This window comes from Oxyura jamaicensis, chromosome 1 (assembly GCF_011077185.1).
Source record: "Oxyura jamaicensis isolate SHBP4307 breed ruddy duck chromosome 1, BPBGC_Ojam_1.0, whole genome shotgun sequence".
Taxonomy (NCBI): domain Eukaryota; kingdom Metazoa; phylum Chordata; class Aves; order Anseriformes; family Anatidae; genus Oxyura; species Oxyura jamaicensis.
This window is the reverse complement of record NC_048893.1, coordinates 187,183,496-187,202,943: the sequence shown is the minus strand read 5'-3', so window position 1 is coordinate 187,202,943 and position 19,448 is coordinate 187,183,496. Positions and strand designations below refer to the sequence as shown.

Sequence of the window (19,448 nt, the reverse complement as noted above, 5' to 3'; positions counted from 1 at the left end):
AGTATTCTGAGATTTTTCTGAAACCTTTGCCCTTAGGATTCCAAGATGATGTAGGCATTGAACTTCAGCTTCCCCTTTTGGAAAACCCTGGCCTGTATTGGTGGTCTGTCCTTGCACAAGGACAGTGCCACCTGAGGTATCTATTGCATACCTAACATTTCTCTGGGAGAGGAAGATGCTGACCTTGTTTTTTAGTTAAATGCGCTCGCACTTAAGAAAGGCAGAATTTTTACAGTTTTCTTACAGCTTTCGTACCCAGTCTTGCCTCCAGCTGGATGGTCTAGGCGCTTGGTGGTATCAGGTGGTATCATCCATACCTGGCAGGTATGACAGTGCCAATGATGTTCAGGAGGGGCATTCAGCTGGAGGATGTGTGGGATACCCCGAGGTGTCTCAGCCAGCACTGGACATCTCTGTTTAGGTATCTGAGTCTTGTCCACATGTGCTAATCACGATGCAGGTCATTTGACCCTAGTAAAAGTTTTGCTGATACCTAGTCTATGTAGTTTTTCCACAGCTGCAAATCTTTGTGCAGTGTCAAAGGATGATTGGTTTTGTCTCCTCTATGCCAGATGTAGTTTCCATCTAGCAATTATATTGCTTATGCATTGTGATAATTAACTAACAATTCAGCTGCATTAGCCTCTTCTCAGACTGTCTGCTGCTGAGCTCAGTAGCCACAAGAGCACTGGTTGAGACGTTCATCCCTCAGTGGCACCGGCACTAACGTGGGACTAAAGCAGCCTTTTCTCTGTGGTCTGACTTGTTTCTTAAATTATTTTGAGAAGCCGCTTTAAGCAATAGATAAAAATATTTTTCCAACAAGTAACGATCATGTGGATGGGAGCCTGTTACTGGCAGCTCTGAGTGTAACTTCTCTTTGTCTGTTTTGAACTCTGACTGCTGAGTGTGTGACTGGTTCGGTCACGCACCCGCATGCGTGTCTGGCTGGTGCCAAGACTTGCCATGCTCCTGAGAGTGCCCCACCACTGACAGTCCTGCAGCTGAAGTGGTGTTTTGATACAGGTTTTTGATACATGGCCATTTTCTCTCAAAGACCTCAAGGCGTTGGAGTCATTTGAACTAATGGGAAAAAAAAATTGTAAATTGTTTTATCCACTTCACATCTGCATCAAAATGTGTAGATAAGGAGCAGGATGGAAGGCTCTGGTTACTGAGAAATGCTTTGGAACAAATTATTACCCTGGTCAGGAAATTGGTTGAGCTTTATAACAAAAATTAAAATAATAATAAAAGGGAGGGTGAAGAGGGATGAGGTTAGCGATAAAACCAGCCTGCCAGGCTAATGAGTCACTCATTCCGGTTAGAAAAATCTCTCTTGTGAACTGCTTTCCCCCTATGACATGATGGAAGAAAATCCTCTAAATTTAAGAAAATCACTTCTAAATGTACTAGACTGATCAACATTTTAATTTTGTTGTTCTTGGTTTTTAATAAATATATTCTTACCTGTGAAGTATCTTGTTGTGTACAGAATTCACTTAGATAAAAGCCTGTATATGCATTGCCACAGACCTAATTACAGCTTTCAGCTCTAATGTCATTAGTATGTATTCTGCAGCTTTCAAAATCTGAGCCAAATTTTGAGTTGAATATTGCATTAGAGCATGGCAGAAGCCTTGCAACTATTGTTAGTAGTCAGTGTTTTAGGAATATACCGTAACTCCTTTCTATGACTTAATCACTTGAAAATCTAATCTGGGGGCTAAGAAGGTAACAGAGAAAATGAAAATGATCTCATAAGATATTTTACCACTTTTCTACCAACTCTGTCAGCCTAGACAATGCTTCACTGATTTTGCTCAGAAGTGTCTGGTGCAGTACTACTAGCTTTTTTTTTTCTAAACCACATTTATCGACAGGCCAAACATAAAGGTAGTAACAACAACAAAAAAATCATTCATGCATGGTATGAAAGAGTAATAGATACTTCTTCAGGAATATTCTTTATTTTCTTTTAACTTGGAGCAGTAGTTTAAATACAGTTGGCAAACAGAAACAAAGCAGAATACACTAATTTGCTACTTCCGTTATCCTGACTACTTAGAGCTTCCAAATATTTGTAATATTTGGAAGAGTGGTTTTTTTTTGTTTTTTTTTTTTTAAAAAAGGCTTCTTGACAAAGAAATACAAATATTTCTCCTCTTTACAAATAATCAGAAGGAAGGAAGTGGAAGAAGCGTGATTTCAGTCTTTTCATCATGATATATCATAAAGCTGATGAAGCACAAATCTGCATAACCACAAAATAGAAGAAAAGAACAAATTTTAATCACATTTTTCAGACTTTTTCACTAATTCTTTTTTTTTTTTTTTGGAAATTTTATCAATTCAGATGCTAGATTAGGCATGCCTTTGAGGAGAGAGGGAGAAAAAACGTGAGGACTTATATGAGCTGTAAATCTACTTGCTCAGCAATGCTGAAAAGCTTGTATGTATTGCAATATATTTCCCATTTCTGTTATGTAGAGTGTAAGTATATTTCAAATTTATGTTCTGGGTGAGAATATTTCAATGGTCTGTGTTAGGCAAGAGAAAGCTAAGGAGCTGAACTGCCTGATCCTTGCTTTGCCTTGAGCAGCGTGGCTTGAATTCCAACCCAGCGGAGAGCAGCAGGAAAGAATTTTCATTTGTTTCAGAGAGGCCAGGATTTCGTTCCAGAAGTGATTTATCCGGTTTATGGGGAGAAACATACTGTTCATACTGTTACTGAAATGTACTCCTACAAAACGCTGGTTCACTGTAAGGAATGAAAAGTGGTTTTATCCATTTGAAACTACGGAGATTGTTTGGAGTAATATCAATATGGTGATTTCACTGGAATTTAGTAGCTGGAAGAAACCCTTCCTGACTGTTTTAGAATGGATTGCAATATGTGCATGGTTGCACACGATCTGCTGATAGCAGGAGCAGTAACTTCTTGTATCAGGCTCCACAAGGGAGGCTGACTGATGCATGCAGGGAAGAAACCCTGCACCACTCAGCAAAAATCAAAACGTGTTGCTTGGCCTGCCCACTGTACACGCCCAGGAGTCCTGCATAAGTGTTATCACAGGGGGGTGTAATTACATTTACCATAGCTGGAAATACTCGTGGCCATTTTTTTTCTGTGCATATGTGTGCATTTTAAATGTGATGCATCTGTGCATGGTTTGGTTTTCCCATTCCTGGGAAGTTACAAAATACACACATACTGCTCTTTCAGCTGAACAAATGCAAGAATAATTGTATGATATAAAGTGATGCCTAAAAAAAAATTGTAAGTAGTTTATTATTACTGTGTTATTACAATGTAATAGTGTATTACATTACAGTAATGTACAAAGCAAGGAATGTACTATTGCAGAGGTCTCTACCCATATAGCTAAACAGGCTATATGAAGGTACATAAATCTCTTGCGCCCTACAGTCTTCCTAGGGTAGCCCTGTAGGCAAGGAGATGGACTTAAGCAATCCTTAGAGAGTTCCTTGTGCCAGCTAAAACCCGCAAACTTTGATTGTGGCAGTCTGCAGCAATCGCAATATCTTGATTTACGTTCCCAGGTCCTGTTTCCAGCATCATTGGAGAGGAAATAATGCAATTACTTCCTTAAAACAGAAATGTGGTTGTCCTTTTTTTTTTTTTTCTGATTTTTTGGTTTTGTTCTTCTTTTGTGGGGCCTGTGACCTTCAACACAGCTCCTGCTCTGATGGTGCTTTGTGAGAGGTGTTAGCCACGATTCGTCATTTCTCATCCCCTAGACACACATGAAGGTGTAGGCCACATCCTGTGCAGGCTTCTGGAATCTGAACACAGTTTCTATTTTTTTCCTCACTATTCCTGTAGCGCTTCATCCAGTGCGCAGTAACTCAAGTTTCCTCAAACTATCAAGGAACATAGGGCGGTGCTGTGGTTTAGAAAGGAAGAAATTGCAGATACTTTAGAATGGTTCTAACAACAACAACAAAAAAGTTTAAAAATAATTTTCTAGTGTTTTTATTCACTTAGCAACTTTATTTACCTTTTATTTACTTAGCAACTTGAAAGTAGGAAGAACTTTTAGGTGTGTCGTCATATTGTCCCCGTCACAAACCGCTCCTCGGTGAATGAATTGTCTCTTGCCTTTCTGGGAAAGCAGGTGATGCGGTGTATGCAACAAGCCTGTCAGGCGAAAGCTAGCGGCTTGCTGTTGTGCCCGTGTGTTTCTTCTGCTACGCAGACCTGTGGGGTTGAGAGAGACCTTAGAAAAATTGCCAGCCTCCTTGTGTGTGGGGGGACAGAGCCTGGACCAGCCCCAGAGGAGCCATCTGGCTTGTCCCTAAAAGCGTCCTGTGAGGAGATCTCAAAACACCCCTAGGCAGATTGTCCTGTTAATTGATTAGAAAGGTTTTTTTAGTGCATTGCTTAGCTGTTCCATACACACATTATGGTGACTTTTCTGTCCCTACCCAGTGGGACTGGGGTGGGTTGACCCCAGCTGGCAGCCAAGTACCCAGCCAGCTGCTTGCTCACCACCACCCCACAGCAGGACAGGGGAGAACACAGGAGGAACAGCAGCAAGAAAACTCAAAATAATGACAGGGAAATGACTGACCAAGTATGGTTGCAGTCAGAAAAGTCCCAACTTGGGGAATTTATTTTAGTTTATGACCACTTAATAATTATCTAATTACTGATTCAGATATTGGAAAACAAAAAGGACGTTAAAATACATGAGGGAAAAAGTCTATCTTTTCCCTTTTCCACACTCACTTCACTTCAGCCACCTCTCCTCCCTGCTTCCTTATGCCCACTCTCACTGCAGACACCTCTCCTCCCCAGGTTACGTTCAGTCCCTTCCATGAGGCCATGAGCAGCGCAGGGGAGGGCACCAACAGATGGAAACATCTGTTTCTGTGTGCTGTTCCTTCCTTTTCAAGCTTTTCTTCCCTCACTCTAGCACAGGCCCTCCATGGGCTGCAGTCCCTCTGGGGGTGTACCTGCTACAACGTGCCCCATCTGTGGGCTGCCGTCCCTCTGAGGGAGGTACCTACTCTCCCACCTCCTCTTCCTCTGACTTTGGGGGTCCCTCATTACCTTCTCCTCAGACTGTGCCATGGTTTTGCCCTTTCTTAAGTGTATTTTCACAGAGGTACCAGCAGCTTCTCTGACAGGCCTATTGGGCAGCAAGCTGGTATCAGCTGTATCCAGCACAGAGAGCCTCTGACCCCTCCTCACAGAGGCCACCCCTGTGGCCTCCCTGGGACTAGAACTTTTCCATGGAGGCCCAATGGATGGTTGCTGTCTTATGTTTCAGTTGCATCCAAAGTATTAAGACATTTTTTTTTCAGATTAACTACATGAAGTTCTTCCAGCCTTTCCCCATAGGTTTCATTTAGCTTTCTTTTGGATTCTGTCCAGTTTCTCTCTATCTTTCATAATATGCGGTGCCTGAAATTGGATGTGGAAGTCAGCTGAGGACTCATCTGCCTTTAGAAAATGAAATAATTGCATCCCTTGCCTTACCTCAGACAGTTATTGCACAATGGACGCACGTTTTTGTTTTGCTTGTCTCTGATCATATTCTGCTGAACTTGTGTCTATCCATGTTTTTTTAAACACACAATTAATTGCACCTGCCTAAGTGCAGCACTAAGCAAATTCTTGGTTTTCTCTTGTTGATTTGAGTCTCCAGTTTGTTTAATCTGTCTTGCAGAGCTTCTGCCACCCCCTGGGGTTAGGAGTCCTCCTCTTCCTCTGCTCAGACAGGAGTTTGCTGAGCTCCTGTGCTGGGGCTCTGCTGGCCCTTCAGGCTGCCGCACACACAGGGGCTCCGTGTTCATTGCCGGCATTTCCTCAAAAAGTTGCATTCTTTCATGGGGTATTTCAGCCTTCCATTACCAAATCTCTATGGGGGTTGTTATACTCCAGATTTTTGGTTGGGCTGTGAGGATTTTTAACATCTGTGCTTGTATTTTTCCTGTTTGTCTAATCTGTGTAGAGACATTAAAAATATTCAGCAGATTTGTTGTCCCTCTGCCATATCATTTTGCAAGTGATAGCAGTGTTTGGGCAAGGCTCAGACTGACCCCCAGTTGCCTCTAGAAACCCTGGAGCAAGTGGATAACATGATTTTGGATGGGGAGATCTGTGTTTCGCTGTGTTCCTTGTGCTCTCACAGAAAAGCAAAGTCATATAACAAGGAATTTTAATGTGTGTTTCAGCCACGGGAATAAAGAAGTATTTTCTTGTCGAGGGATCAAGTTGGCAGTAGACTGGTTTTTGGAAAGAGGCCATAAGGATGTTACAGTGTTTGTGCCAGCATGGAGGAAAGAACAGTCAAGACCTGATGCTCTCATCACAGGTAAGCTCTGTTGTGCCTTCACTGGTTTATTTGATGCTTTGTACAACATGAATGCTGTTGCACAAATGAATAGATCATAAAAAATGAAAGGCTATAATAGAAAGTATCTTTGGTGTTGCAACTTGATTGCAATCTTCAGGAAGGAAAAAGGCAAAGTAATGTTATCACCAAGTCCTCCCTTTCTGCTCGCCTTATAACTTTTCCCTTAATATTGCTACTTATTTCTTCAAGAACATTACTGCCATTTTTTAAACCTGTTACGCCCATGTAGCATTGGCAGCAAAGGTTTGAAAGCAGTGATTCACCAAGTGATGGTTCTTGTGGTGAGCAGTCTGCCAGCCTGGTCTGTCTGCCAGTCACCTGCGGTGAGTCACTCTGCCCTGCGCCGGGGGTGAGGAGTGATCCTGGCAGAAAGGGAACAGTTCCCCTTTTGAACATTACTGTTAACAAGTGAGAAAGCTTTTGAAAATGTCTGTTTTAAATGTGCTTATTTAAAAAAAAAAAAAAAAAAAAAGAAGTAGAGGCATTTACTTCTTTATCCAACATCTTTGTTCTGTATGGAGTATGGAGAGTTGTCCCCCTTCTGCTCTAAAGTTGAAGCAGAGGAGAACTAGGGCTTTTTTTGTTTGTTTGTTTGTTTAATTTTAAACATAGAATTATAGAATCACTAAGGCTGGAAAAGACCTCCAAGATCATTTGGTCCAACCATCCCCAACCACTAATGTCACCCACTAACCCATGTCCATAAGCACCACATCCAACCTTTCCTTAAACACCTCCAGGGACTCCACCACCTCCCTGGGCAACCCGTCCCAATGCCTGACTGCTCTTTCTGAGAAGAAATGTCTCCTCACTTCCAACCTGAACCTTCCCTGGTGCAAAGGAAGGGAAGCTTATGAGAATAGTAGCTATGACATCTAAAAGAATATGAAGGCATGCTTTCATTTGCACACGCATTTCTGAGGAGCTGGAAAGGTCTCTACAACTCTTCATTTCGTTTGCCCTATTGCTACAAGAGCATGCAGTGTTAGCACAAGAAAGCACTTGGAAAGCTGTTATCATCCCCTCAACAGAGGTAGTTTGGAGCCTTTGTCTTGAAGGTAGCCAGGTTAATGTTTGCTATAGACTACTGCAAAGATGATACAGAAAACCACACCCCGAGAAAGAAGATGTATTGCCTTTCTTAAGAGCTGGTCTTGATCAAGTTGTTTCACTGTACTAGTGTTTGAGGTATGAGAAGAGCATTGGCTAAGCAATAACGAGTTGACTATTTGGAATTGAAATACAACATCTGCTGGAGCTGTGGCTAGCGCTAGAAGCCCTGAAAGGAGTTTCAAGCAAATAGGAAGTCTTAGAGTTGACCACTTGTCTACCATGAAAAAATAATTTCCTGCGTGTCATCATGGACCCTGAAAATGGGAGGAAAACCAAAGCAGTTTATTGTGTCTTCTGTAAAACAGAAGTTTTATCAGGATGCAGGGAAACTGTTGGCCAACAGTCTTGTGAAATACAGTGTGCTGACACTCCATTTCTGGAGATATGTATCTGAAATACATGGCCATCTGGAATTTTGAAAAAGTCTCAAATGACTAACTAATGGATCTAGACTGTCCATATTTATAAGAAACTTCTTGGACTATGTATCAACTGCATTTTTCTTATTACTACCTGCCATTCATCTAGACTTGACAGATTTTTTGTTCTTCCCTAATGGGGAAAAATCACTTTCCATCATACTCTCACTGATCATCTACCACACAGGGAGAAAAATGCCTACAAAAAGGCATAATTTCTAATCTTGTGTTTTTTTCTAGCAAGCAGATAAATGCTTGCCTGAGATACATTGCTAATTTGTAATATTAGTGCTGTATTGGAGTCTTTTTTTTCTGGATGGAACATGTTGCCTGTCGAGTTTCTTGTGCTACAAAACAGCTGAGTTATTTGAGATTTAAACCATTATTAAAAGCCATGACTCATATTCAGCATGCAGGTGTCTTCTGCAGTTATAGGTGTTGCATAGCTTTCTGCTTATTTTCCTTTAGTAGCTTGTCTGCTCTGAGGAGAGTGATAGCTAGCAGAAACAGCAGAAGGCAGGGGTGCCCCTGCACTAGGTGTGCTGGGGCTACACCCAGAGTCGTAGTCCAGGTCAGCTCCTTGGTAGCCTGAGCTCCTCAGGGCCTCCAGGTTCAACAAAGAGAAAAAACGAATGCTTCTGGAGGGGTGACTGAAGGACTGTGTTGGACAAGAAGGAATTACATCAAATGTTAAACACTTACTTAGCAGGATGAAGAGAAACCTTTTTGGGTTTGGTATGACTTTATTCATAAAATTGAAAATTCTTCAATGAAAGATAAGTTCTGAACCAATACCGGCAGTAAAAAAAATAAAAATAAAAATCTGTTGCTTTTTTATGGTTACAAGATGACATAAGAAGTCTTTTTAGCAGATATTATTGAAATTTGTGAAGAGCCTGAGTGTTTATACAAAACATAAGTTTTCTAGTCGTTAAGGGTAGTAGGAGTACCCTGCTCATGACAGGGAGAGACTTTAACGAGGCAGTTCCATTAATTTAAGCTACTGAAGTTGTTGCAAAAGATGTTTCTTGCTGATGGGGTACCACAGAAGGATGGAAGAGTTGTATCATTACCACAGAGCTCAGTTACAGAAAACCTTTGGCTGTAGCTGGGTGTAACCTTCCCAGTCACTGACACTGAGTAAGATTTAAGACTTTTTTCCCTTTTCTCAAGCAGAGGGGTTTTTCACAGGAGTTTTGGTTTTGGTGTTTCTTTTAACCACAGCAAAGTGAACAAGGTCTCCTGTGTTGCTCTTAGAGAAATGCTGTGTAGCGGAAGGTTTTGATTTGCTTTGGTTTGGTTTTGAAGGTACTGCTGGTTGTTTGCTGCCTGTAACTTCAAGTATCACATGTCAGACATCTTCTGCAGGGCTGTAGCCTTTTAAGACATGGTTACTCCTAAATGCTTGGGTTTTCTTCCTAAAATCTGATGTCTCCAGAGGTGAAACAAACATCTTTTTCTTTACTTTCTTTTTATTTTTTGACCTTTGATTCGTATTCCTTGTAGATCAAGAGATCTTGCGTAAATTAGAAAAAGAGAAGATCCTTGTGTTCACACCGTCCCGCCGAGTGCAAGGGAGAAGGGTGGTATGCTACGATGACCGATTCATAGTGAAGCTGGCCTTTGAGTCAGATGGCATCATTGTTTCTAATGACAACTACAGGGATCTAGCTAATGAGAAGCCTGAATGGAAGAAGTTCATAGATGAACGCTTGCTGATGTATTCATTTGTTAATGACAAGTAAGTCATTCTATCCTTGTAAGTAAAATAACTGAGGGAAAGTAAAAATAACTAAAACTAAACTAAACTAACTAAATAACTAAGTAAAATAACCAGGGAAAGGACAGTGTGAAGACTTGTATGAATTTATCTTCCACACAAATCATTAAGTACTTGCAGGAAAATAGAAGGAATAGTTTGTCATAGATTTGGTGTTCTGAATAAAAGTACTTGAACTTTTTGTTTTGTTTTGTTTGTTTGTTTGTTTTTGCCATACCTTTTTATGGCAATATGTTTATATCTTTATATTGTAAAATTAATTGCCTCTTCTGGTGTATGCCAATGCAAATGCTATATTGTATGTATGCTACAATATAGAATTTCAATTTTCTTGATGTACTGAGCCAGCATTTTGGGGTACCTATGGTTAGTTTCCTAAATCATAAAGTCATAGAGTGACCCAAGTTGGAATGGACTTCAGGAGGCCTCTAGTTGAACCATCTACTTAGGTCCATCTCTGGTAAATTCATACCCCTGGCCTAGGTGTCACCTGCAATCAATACTGGTGTCTTCTTGTAGTGGGAAGGTCTCAGTACTCTGCCAAGCAGACACTTGTATTTGAGTGCCTCAATAATGATGGAAAAGCCTTTGACAATCAGCACAGTTTTGCAAATCTAGCTGTGGTGTTCTAGGAAGTTTCTGCTGTTGCACTGGTTTAGGAATGGGTTGTGAGCACCCCTGCCCTGCTGCAGTCAGCTGGGCCAGTCTAGAGGTGCCTGAAGCTGACGAGGGGTGTCCACACAGTCTGTTTGTATGTCTGGTCTCTCAGGTAGTACCCGCAGCAGAAAGGTGGTCTTGCATCGCTGCAGGACAGGGACGTCAAGAGCTGTAGCCATTTTCAAAGCAGCTCTCAAAGTACCCAGGCTTAAAAATGTTAGCGTGGCAGCTGATGGTGTGGGATGCAGTCGTGAGGTTCTTGATCATTGCATGAGGAATACGAAAAGGCATTTGCTTCCGTAATACTGTTTTGTTGCCTTATAGATTTATGCCTCCTGATGATCCTCTTGGCCGCCATGGCCCAAGTCTGGACAATTTTCTTAGGAAGAAGCCTATTGTGCCAGAACATAAGAAGCAACCATGTCCATATGGTAATTCGTTTTTCTATTCATGAGCTTTCTGTACTGCTGGGACTGGGGACTGAACTCCTGCTTTATTTTAACGCTGCCAAAAATAAAACTTTTAAACAGAGGTTCTTACATTATTGTCATAGCCTGAGAATGTTTGAAAAGCTGAGCACCGGAGATAGTGTTTTTTTTACATGTGCTAGCTGAAGAACATTTCTGCATACCAGCTGAACTAGAGGAGTAATTTTATTAATCGTTGGTAGCAAGCGACCCAAAACATCACCTAAATTCTTCAGGCTCCAGAAAGCCATTTTATGATGAGCTTTGTCATAGCACATCTAAGTTTTCTGCCAGAAAATGGATCGAGCTGCCTGACGTTTAGCTACTCACCTTCCTTACGGACACACCAGCATCTTGACAGAGCTGAACGTTTGCTGCTCTTATGACTCTATGTTTTTCATGTTAAGTTTCCCACTTGTATATCTCCTTAGCATAATAGACCAAGTGTGTGCATACACGCAGATGGCATCATGTTCAGCTCAAAATGTGTCTGGTGGTGTTGGTCTGTGTTTCTGGATCAGTTGCTGCAGTGCATTACAACTGCCTCTCTTACTGACGATACAAGAAAGGAGATCCTAGATCTCACCATGTCACACAAAACCACATGCAAGATCATTTTAGAATTACAGGAAGGTTTGGGTTGGAAGGGACCTTAAAGATCATCTAATTCCAACCCCCCTGCCATGGGCAGGGACACCTCCCACCAGCCCAGGTTGCCCAAGTGCCCATCCAGCCTGGCCTTGAACACCTCCAGGGATGGGGCATCCACGGCTTCTCTGGGCAACCTGTGCCAGGGCCTCACCACCCTCTGAGTGAAGAATTTCTTCCTTATGTCTAGTCTAAACCTAACTTATTTTAGTTTAAAGCCCTTCTCCTATCACTGCACCCCCTGACAAAGAGTCCCTCCCCAGCTTTCCTGTAGCCCCCTTTAGGTACTGGCAGGCCACTGTAAGGTCTCCCTGGAGCCTTCTCTTCTCCAGGCTGAACAACCCCAACTCCCTCTGTCTGTCTTCATAGGAGAGGTGCTCCAACCCTCTGATCAATCTTTCAGACTGTCAGCAAAACTTTAAATGAGAGGCATTTTCATTGTTTAACAGTTAACAGATTTTACTGCATGTTTTTAATCTCATGTTTGTGTTAACAGGGAAGAAATGTACCTATGGACACAAGTGCAAATACTATCATCCAGAAAGAGGAAATCAGCCTCAGCGATCTGTAGCTGATGAGCTTCGTGCCATGTCTAGAAGCACAGCTGCCAAAACTACAAGTGAAGGAGGACTGGTAAAAAGCAATAGTGTTCCCTGTAGTACTAAGAATGATGGCACTTCTGAGCTTAAGCGTGCCACTCCGAAAAGGCAATCGGATCCTAGTATAAGGACTCAAGTCTATCAAGACTTGGAGGAAAAGCTTCCCACCAAAAACAAATTGGAAACCAGGTCTGTACCTTCCTTAGTTAGCATACCAAGTTCCTCTGCTGCAAAACCCCAAAGTACTGCACCTTTAACCAACGGCCTTCCATCCGGAGTTCATTTCCCACCTCAGGATCAAAGACCACAGGGACAATATCCTCCTACAGTGATGATGGCAACCAAAAATCACGGAACGCCAATGCCTTACGACCAGTATCCAAAATGTGAGTCTCCGGTGGATGTAGGGTATTACTCGATGCTGAATGCGTATTCAAATCTGAGCATATCTGGTCCACGTAGTCCCGAAAGGCGCTTCTCCTTGGACACAGATTACAGGATCAGCTCTGTGGCTTCTGACTGCAGCAGTGAAGGGAGCGTTAGTTGTGGCAGCAGTGATTCCTACGTGGGTTACAGCGACCGCTCCTACATGAGTTCGCCTGACCCGCAGCTGGAGGAGAACTTGAAGTGCCAACACATGCACCCCCACGGCCGCCTTAACTCTCAGCCCTTCTTACAGAGCTACCACGAGCCTCTAACACGAGTGCAGAGTTACAGTCACGAAGAACCAAAGCATCACCACAAACCTCCGATTCCGTACATGGCTGTGCATCTGCAGCATCCAGCAGTCGGTGCTCGTTCTAGTTGCCCAAACGACTACCCAGCATCTCAGAGTTCGCCACACTCAAAGACCATGCACCTGGGGAGAGCCCTCTTGTCCACCAGAATCGACAGCATTTCGGACTCGCGCTTGTACGATAATTCTCCACTGAGACACAGGAAGCCTTTTTCTGGCCAAGACGGGCTTGGAAGCTGGGACAGGCAGAGTTACGGGGTCGATGCCTACGGCTACCGTCAGACCTACTCCTTGCCCAGTAACCCCACGCAGCCGTGCTACGAGCAGTTTGCCTTCCAAAGCCTGCCCGAACAGCAGGACCAGACCTGGCGCGTACCTTACTGTGGAATCCCTCAAGACCCCCCGAGGCACCAAGACACCAGGGAGAAGGTTTACATAAACCTGTGCAACATCTTCCCCCCCGATCTTGTGAGGATTGTCATGAAAAAAAACCCTCACGTGACGGACGCGCAGCAGCTCGCCGCAGCCATCTTAGTAGAGAAATCTCAGCTAGGTTATTGAGAGATGATGCATCTTTGTGGTGTCCAGTAGTTTTTCAGCTCAGCTCTAATGCTGAGGGAGGTTTGCTACAATAGCATTTGGGATCTCCTTCTCAGCAAGGAGGTTATATAGTAATCCATTTATGTGAAATACTGTATCATTGAGTCTGTATGTATAGCCCCATGCATCCGGAGTACCCGCTATGTTTTGTGTCCTAGTTTGAAAATTTTTAAATGGCTATTTTCATGGCTGGAGGATGTTCCAGTTTAAATTAATATATATATATATATATATATATGAAAAAAAATCTGTTGTCTCTGGTTATAATCTTTGGTGCATCAGGGGTTTATATGCAGCACTTTCTATCCTTGTTACATGTTGTTGCGATTTTCGGTTTTGTTTTTTAACTTGCTGGATGTTTGTCCTTGGGCTGCCTGGTGTCAAAACGACCTGCAGAGAGAGGATTTTGCTTCTTCCAGCAGACAGTTTTCAAGCCAAGTTTTTGAACTTTTTACAACACCTTGTTTGTTTGTTTGTTTGTTTTTGTGGGCTTTTTTTGTGTGTGCTATAATCATATTTATAGGAAACAAAGATTTACTACAGCACTGACTTTATTTTTTAAACGAATAATTGAGTTACCAGTTAACGGTGAAATGGGTAACAATATATTAGTAATTTATAGTATGGCACTTTTCATTGCTCTTTGTTTTGTTGAAATAGTTACATGTTTTGTTGATGCAGTTGATTAGCAAGATCAAATGCAATCAGAGGACAATTTTTTTATTATTTTTATTTTTTACTAATTTATGGATAAGGTGGAAAGCCTTACTGCCTGATTTTCAAAGGTGTTGAGAATTTGCAGCCCCCTTTGAACCTACCACAAACTGCAAACACGCAGTACCTCCTAAAAACAGGCCACTTCGTGTCAATTCCCATGTGCTGTTATCCAGCTTTGTGTACTCCTCCTGGTCAGTTGAAAGGGGCCTGAAATCGTAGGGTTCTGTTTAGTTGTTTTATGTGTTTTTCTTTGTATTGCTGCACCAGTGTACTGGATAAAATACGCTTTTCATAAAATATTTACCTGTTTTTTAATGAATTTAATTATCTCAATGCAAGTTTTGTATTTAAGATACTGTTTAATTTTTTCTTGCTATTTATCAAGGCTGGCCTGAAAAGGGTTTGTGTGTTGAGGATATGCAACGTTTATTAACTGCACTATGGTAATGATATTGTAGCTCAAAATAATAACTTAAACTTTTTGTCTTTTCTGTTTCGGTTGGGGAGGGAGGGTTGTGGGGAGAGAAGAGACTGTACGTGTTCCTGAGGTTAGTCCTTGGCCTGTTGCATCGTGGAGGCCTGATTCTTGCCACAAATAGTGTAGTTTTAGAAACAGACAAAACAAGTCTGTTTTAGTACTAGTAAGGGATATTTCTGGTTAAAGTCATGGGTTTTACTAGCACCTCGTAAGCTTTTATATATATATATATATATAAAATAGAAATAGATCTTGCAATTGATGTCAGTTGTACTTAACATGACATAGTCAGTTACCTACAGTTTTAGGTTTCCACCCATTGTAATGTTTTTCAGTGTTAAAAAACCACTAGTTTACACTATCACTGCTGATAATTGTGGTACACTTGCTGGAATTTAAAGGCCCTGAAGAACCAGAAAGTACCTTTTACTGTTGATACAAATTGTATCTTTTTAACTGAGAACTATTTTGATTTGTAGATTTAGTAGAAACACAAACGTATAACTATAGTCTTTTGGGCAACATTTTATCGCTTATCGGAAAATTAGAGTTTTCAGACATAGAATAGACTTAGGTGAGTAAAAATAGATATTTATTTAGGTGTCTGTCTCAATTTCACATATTAAAAAGAAAAAGAAAGAAAGAAACTATTGGCATCTTCTTCCTTCTAAAATCTTTGTAGTGTAAACTCACTAAAATAAAGGTAAAATGCTGCCTGAAAATGATGTCCAAGCACCTTTGAATACGAAGACATTTTCACTACTTGCGCAACACCATGTGTTGCGGTGAGTAGGATTTGGGTATACAGTAAATGCTTCTAAAGAGCATTGTGCTTATAGACATATCCAATAATCTGAACCATGTTCAGCAAACTAATTCAGGAAGTAGTGTTCCAGACAGCTTTTACTGCTGATTTGGCGTGGGATCTGCGTTCGCCTGTCCCTGTGACAATACAGGAGGTGCTGTACATAATCTAGCCTGAGTTGTCTGACAGTAGTTTTCCCTTGGTTTGGTGGGTCGCTATCCGTAGAGCATGTCTGAACGTAGAGGTTGATACAGCGCTAATGCTGAGGTTTGGAGTGGTAAATGGGTCTCATCTCAGTTGTACTCTAAGATTTTTTTAAAATTGAATTACACTGAAGTACTACACCGTAGTGTAGATGCAGCTGTTTTAGTACTGCAGTTATTAGATTTGTGGTTTTGATGAGTTTCTACATTCATTTTTATGTAGGAATTCACTTCTGCCAAAAGATGAATTCCTTAAGCGCGAACAGAAGCGTGTGCATGTAAAAGAGGTGTTTCACCATTCCTCCCTGTCACAGGAGCCTCAGAAGGCTTCAAGCAGCGCCGCCGTGCCCAGGTCGGGAGCTGCCGGCACTGGCGCCGCTGCGTGCGGTGGTGCGGCATTGAGCTCCTAGGAGCGTGGTGGTGGCGGGGAATCCTTACCGTACCTTCTGTGCTTTGTACTGAAGCACTGAAAATGCTTTAGAAGTATAAGAACGGGAGATATTTGGTGGTTCTTAATGTTGTGCAATGATGTGCTAGTTTCCCTTAGGCTCTTACCTTGGGTAAAGTAAACACACAGGGGACAAAGCGTTGGCCTTGGCGTTTCCTTAGTTGTTGTGGTGAGTAGCAGAGGGAAGGAGGAGGTGTGTGTGACCTCCCCCTCGAGGAGATCAGTCTGTGTATTTCACACCCTGTAGAGGATACCGGTGCTAAGCACGAACGCGATGGTACTGCTCAGTACTGCACCTGTTGTAGTTGCATTGATGCAAATAACTGAACCGTAGCATCTTAAACAGTAAAAGGTGGCTCGTTGGTATTGTCTTTGCTGCAAGTGCTGGAGTTACAGAGAATAAAGCACAGTTAGGCCTGTCCCACCACTAAAAGAGGGCCTTACCCTTGTCTTCACTACTCAAGAGTTGTTTTGATACTTACCAAAAACTCAGTATTTTTAAATAAAATCCAAGCCATTATAGCTCCCTCAGTAATGGTGTGTAGATACACGGTGTTTTGAGGGCACGTTGACATTAGGCCTCTGCCCACAACAGTTTTGTATACTAGGTGTGTTGCCAGTATTTAGAGTTCTTAAAATGCCCCGTGGATACCTGATTTTGAGCTCTACGTGCCCGGGCTGCGACCGTGTTAATCACTAAGATGTCTTTTTAAAAAAAAAAAAATCCTGAAATGTCATGTTGTTGTTTTGTGATTTTGTTTTTGTTTTTTTAATACCTTAAACTCACTTGCCAACTACCGCTAATGCTCTGAGGTAAGGTCACATCCTTTCAGGTGTCCTGTTGTCTGTGGTATGTCTGAACTGTAACTCGGTGCTCCGCTGCAGAACAGCTCCAGGGAGAGCCACAAGTCTGCTGTGTTCATGGAACACCCCAAAAAGGAGGAGTGCCAGCCTGGGGATGCCCTTGAAGGGGACTTTTGCAGCCTTTGAGTATGTGGACTGTTGCTGACTTGTTGCCGACCTTCTGCTGTGAAAGTAGTAGCGTTAATGGTGAACACTTTCCCAAAAATACCAAACCCGTCAGTGCAAACCGGAGTACCTCACTTGGAGCGGGAAGCCGGCGGCTCTTGTCCCCGTGGGGTGACAGAGCGAGGACGCAGAGCCTGGGGGAGAGGTGCCTCAGCACCTCGCGAGACTACCAAAACCCTTGTCAGTTCTATCAGTTGCTGGTTTGACCAACTTTGACGTTTTTGACGTGTGAAGCTTGAAAAAAAAAAGCGAGATGATGCTTTTTGTACTCTCTAAAGCATTTAGAATAATACAACACCCAACTGACTTTGCATTGCTACTGAGAAATTAAAATACTGTGCAATTAAAGAGACCATTTTTTAATAAAAATAATTTAGAAATTATTTATTTTGATTTACAGTGTGACTCTTGCTAATTTATTCCTTGCATTATAAGGCCATGGTGGAGTGCCGTTTGTACTTTTTATTTAGCGTAGGAGCTTAAGCTGTTGAAACAACAGATTAAAACTCAAAACAAAACAAAACCCTGTGGCCTTGTTTTTTTCTTACAAAAGGGCTGAGGTTTTTTAAATGTCAAATCATGCAGTTTATATACTTTACAGAGAAGTTCAGTCTAAGAATTTTGTTGGAATTCAGTATGTTTGTGTTCATTGTTCAGACTAACCCTGTAATCCCAAAATCATGTGTGTGAAATGGTTGTTCCAGCTAACCTTTTGGGTAGATAACACAAGATGTGTTCAGACTTCACGTTCAGATGTTCTAGCATACATTTCATATATTTCATGGGTATCTTAAGGCTTCACCAGGAGCTGGTGATGTCGTGATCTGTCAGCCGTCTCCACGCGTGTGGATCCTACTCCTGTACGCTGGGTTTTCTGTGCAGCGCGTTACCAGGCAGTACGCTGGTGTGTGTGCAATACAGCAGCTGTTTATGCAGGCACTACCGAATACACTGAGTTGTTTAATAGCTGTGAGTGTGCTGCAAATCATTTTCTATCTTCCATTTTCAGGTCTCGAGGGATGGGCATAATGCGTGCTTGAATTGTTTATTCCTCTGCCTACCCATTCACCTCTGAAGTGTAATCGGCTGCAGTAGGTCTCCTCCCCTCGCCCAGCTTTAGTTTCCATTTGAGGGCCCCGTCTCCCGAGTGCTTGTGCACATGCCTGACTTCAGCACAAGTATGTGCATTGGCTGGTTTTGGTGGAATTGGAGATGGCACGAATAAAGGTGGGCATGTGTGCAAGTGCTTGGAGGAGTCAGGGCCTTGAGGAGCACATCAGGAACAGCTGGGAAACTGCCTGCTGCCGTGCAGAGGTGAGGTCTCACTGCTGCTGCCAACACTGAACCCAAAACCAAGTCTGTTCAGACATTTCTGCATATTCGTCCTCACTGTTTCAAAGGTGTAACAATTACACCTTCTAAAAACCTCTCCATTTTTGTAAGACAGCATTTTTGTTGTTGTTGTTCTCTGATGAAGTCTCATTTAACAAGTGAGGTTGGGTGGTTGGTTACTTTATATGAACAATGTTTTTAATTATACTGGTATTTAAGAAATGTTTTACCAGCATATTACAGAACATCGTGCAAGGAAATAGAAATGCAGATACAGCAGCAATAATTGTGTTTTGTAGTTCTTTTTCCCCTCATTATCTCTGTACTTGTATTGAGTAGGCGAGATTTTAATATTGTCCTGAAGCCAGCTCTGGCAAAAACATTAGTTAAAAGTCATGTTTGGACTACACGATAAAGCAATTGTCAAACTTGCTCTTCGTTCCTTCACTGGTTGTTCTGTGTTGTTTCTGTGAGGTGACAATTCACACCTTAAAACCACCGTCTAAACCATAGAAAAAAAAGAAAAAAAAACCATGTACCTCAAATTCTGCATTTAGAGAAAACAATAAAGATTCGTTTTCCTCATTGATGGGCTGTTTTTGTTTTATAGATAAAAATTTTGAGCAGCATAGAAGTTAGCAGTGAGTACATAGAGAGTCCTGCCAGCCCTGGAGCAGGGAGCCAGGCAGCGCTGCGGTGGATGCAGATGGAGCCAGTGGTTGGCCTGAGAAATGACGTGGTGTTGCCCGAAGTGAGTTGTGACTACTGGTAACGTGCTTGATGGGGGTGCTCTGCAGAGCTGTGCTCATCAGCTGGGTTACTGCACCCGGGCTGAGCGCAGCGCGTGGCTTTGCCTCCTTTTGGGGCAAACAGGCACTGGAGTGGAACTGGAAAGGTCCCTTTGATGTTTCTGTCTGGGCAGAACCCACATTTTGTGATGAAAAAGCCTGATTTATTCAACCCCCCCCTCCCCCCATCCCTGCTATTTTAATGCTACACAAGGCAGGGGGAAGTGACTCTTTGGGTGCTTG

General features: G+C 42.3%; 1 protein-coding gene across 6 annotated transcripts in view; it reads left to right on the top strand.

Annotated features, from left to right (window-relative positions):
- Nucleotides 1-18,948, top strand: part of ZC3H12C (zinc finger CCCH-type containing 12C) — a 47,310-nt gene extending 28,362 nt beyond the window's left edge. For all 6 annotated transcript variants that reach the window (XM_035326954.1, XM_035326992.1, XM_035326973.1 and 3 more), the window contains 5 exons: nucleotides 6,205-6,344; nucleotides 9,425-9,659; nucleotides 10,680-10,786; nucleotides 11,967-15,960; nucleotides 16,019-18,948. In XM_035326954.1, coding sequence (XP_035182845.1) covers nucleotides 6,205-6,344; nucleotides 9,425-9,659; nucleotides 10,680-10,786; nucleotides 11,967-13,366 — 1,882 coding nt within the window. In that variant the 3' untranslated portion in view covers nucleotides 13,367-15,960; nucleotides 16,019-18,948. The remainder of the gene's footprint in view (nucleotides 1-6,204; nucleotides 6,345-9,424; nucleotides 9,660-10,679; nucleotides 10,787-11,966; nucleotides 15,961-16,018) is intronic.
- Nucleotides 18,949-19,448: the final 500 nt, after the last annotated feature.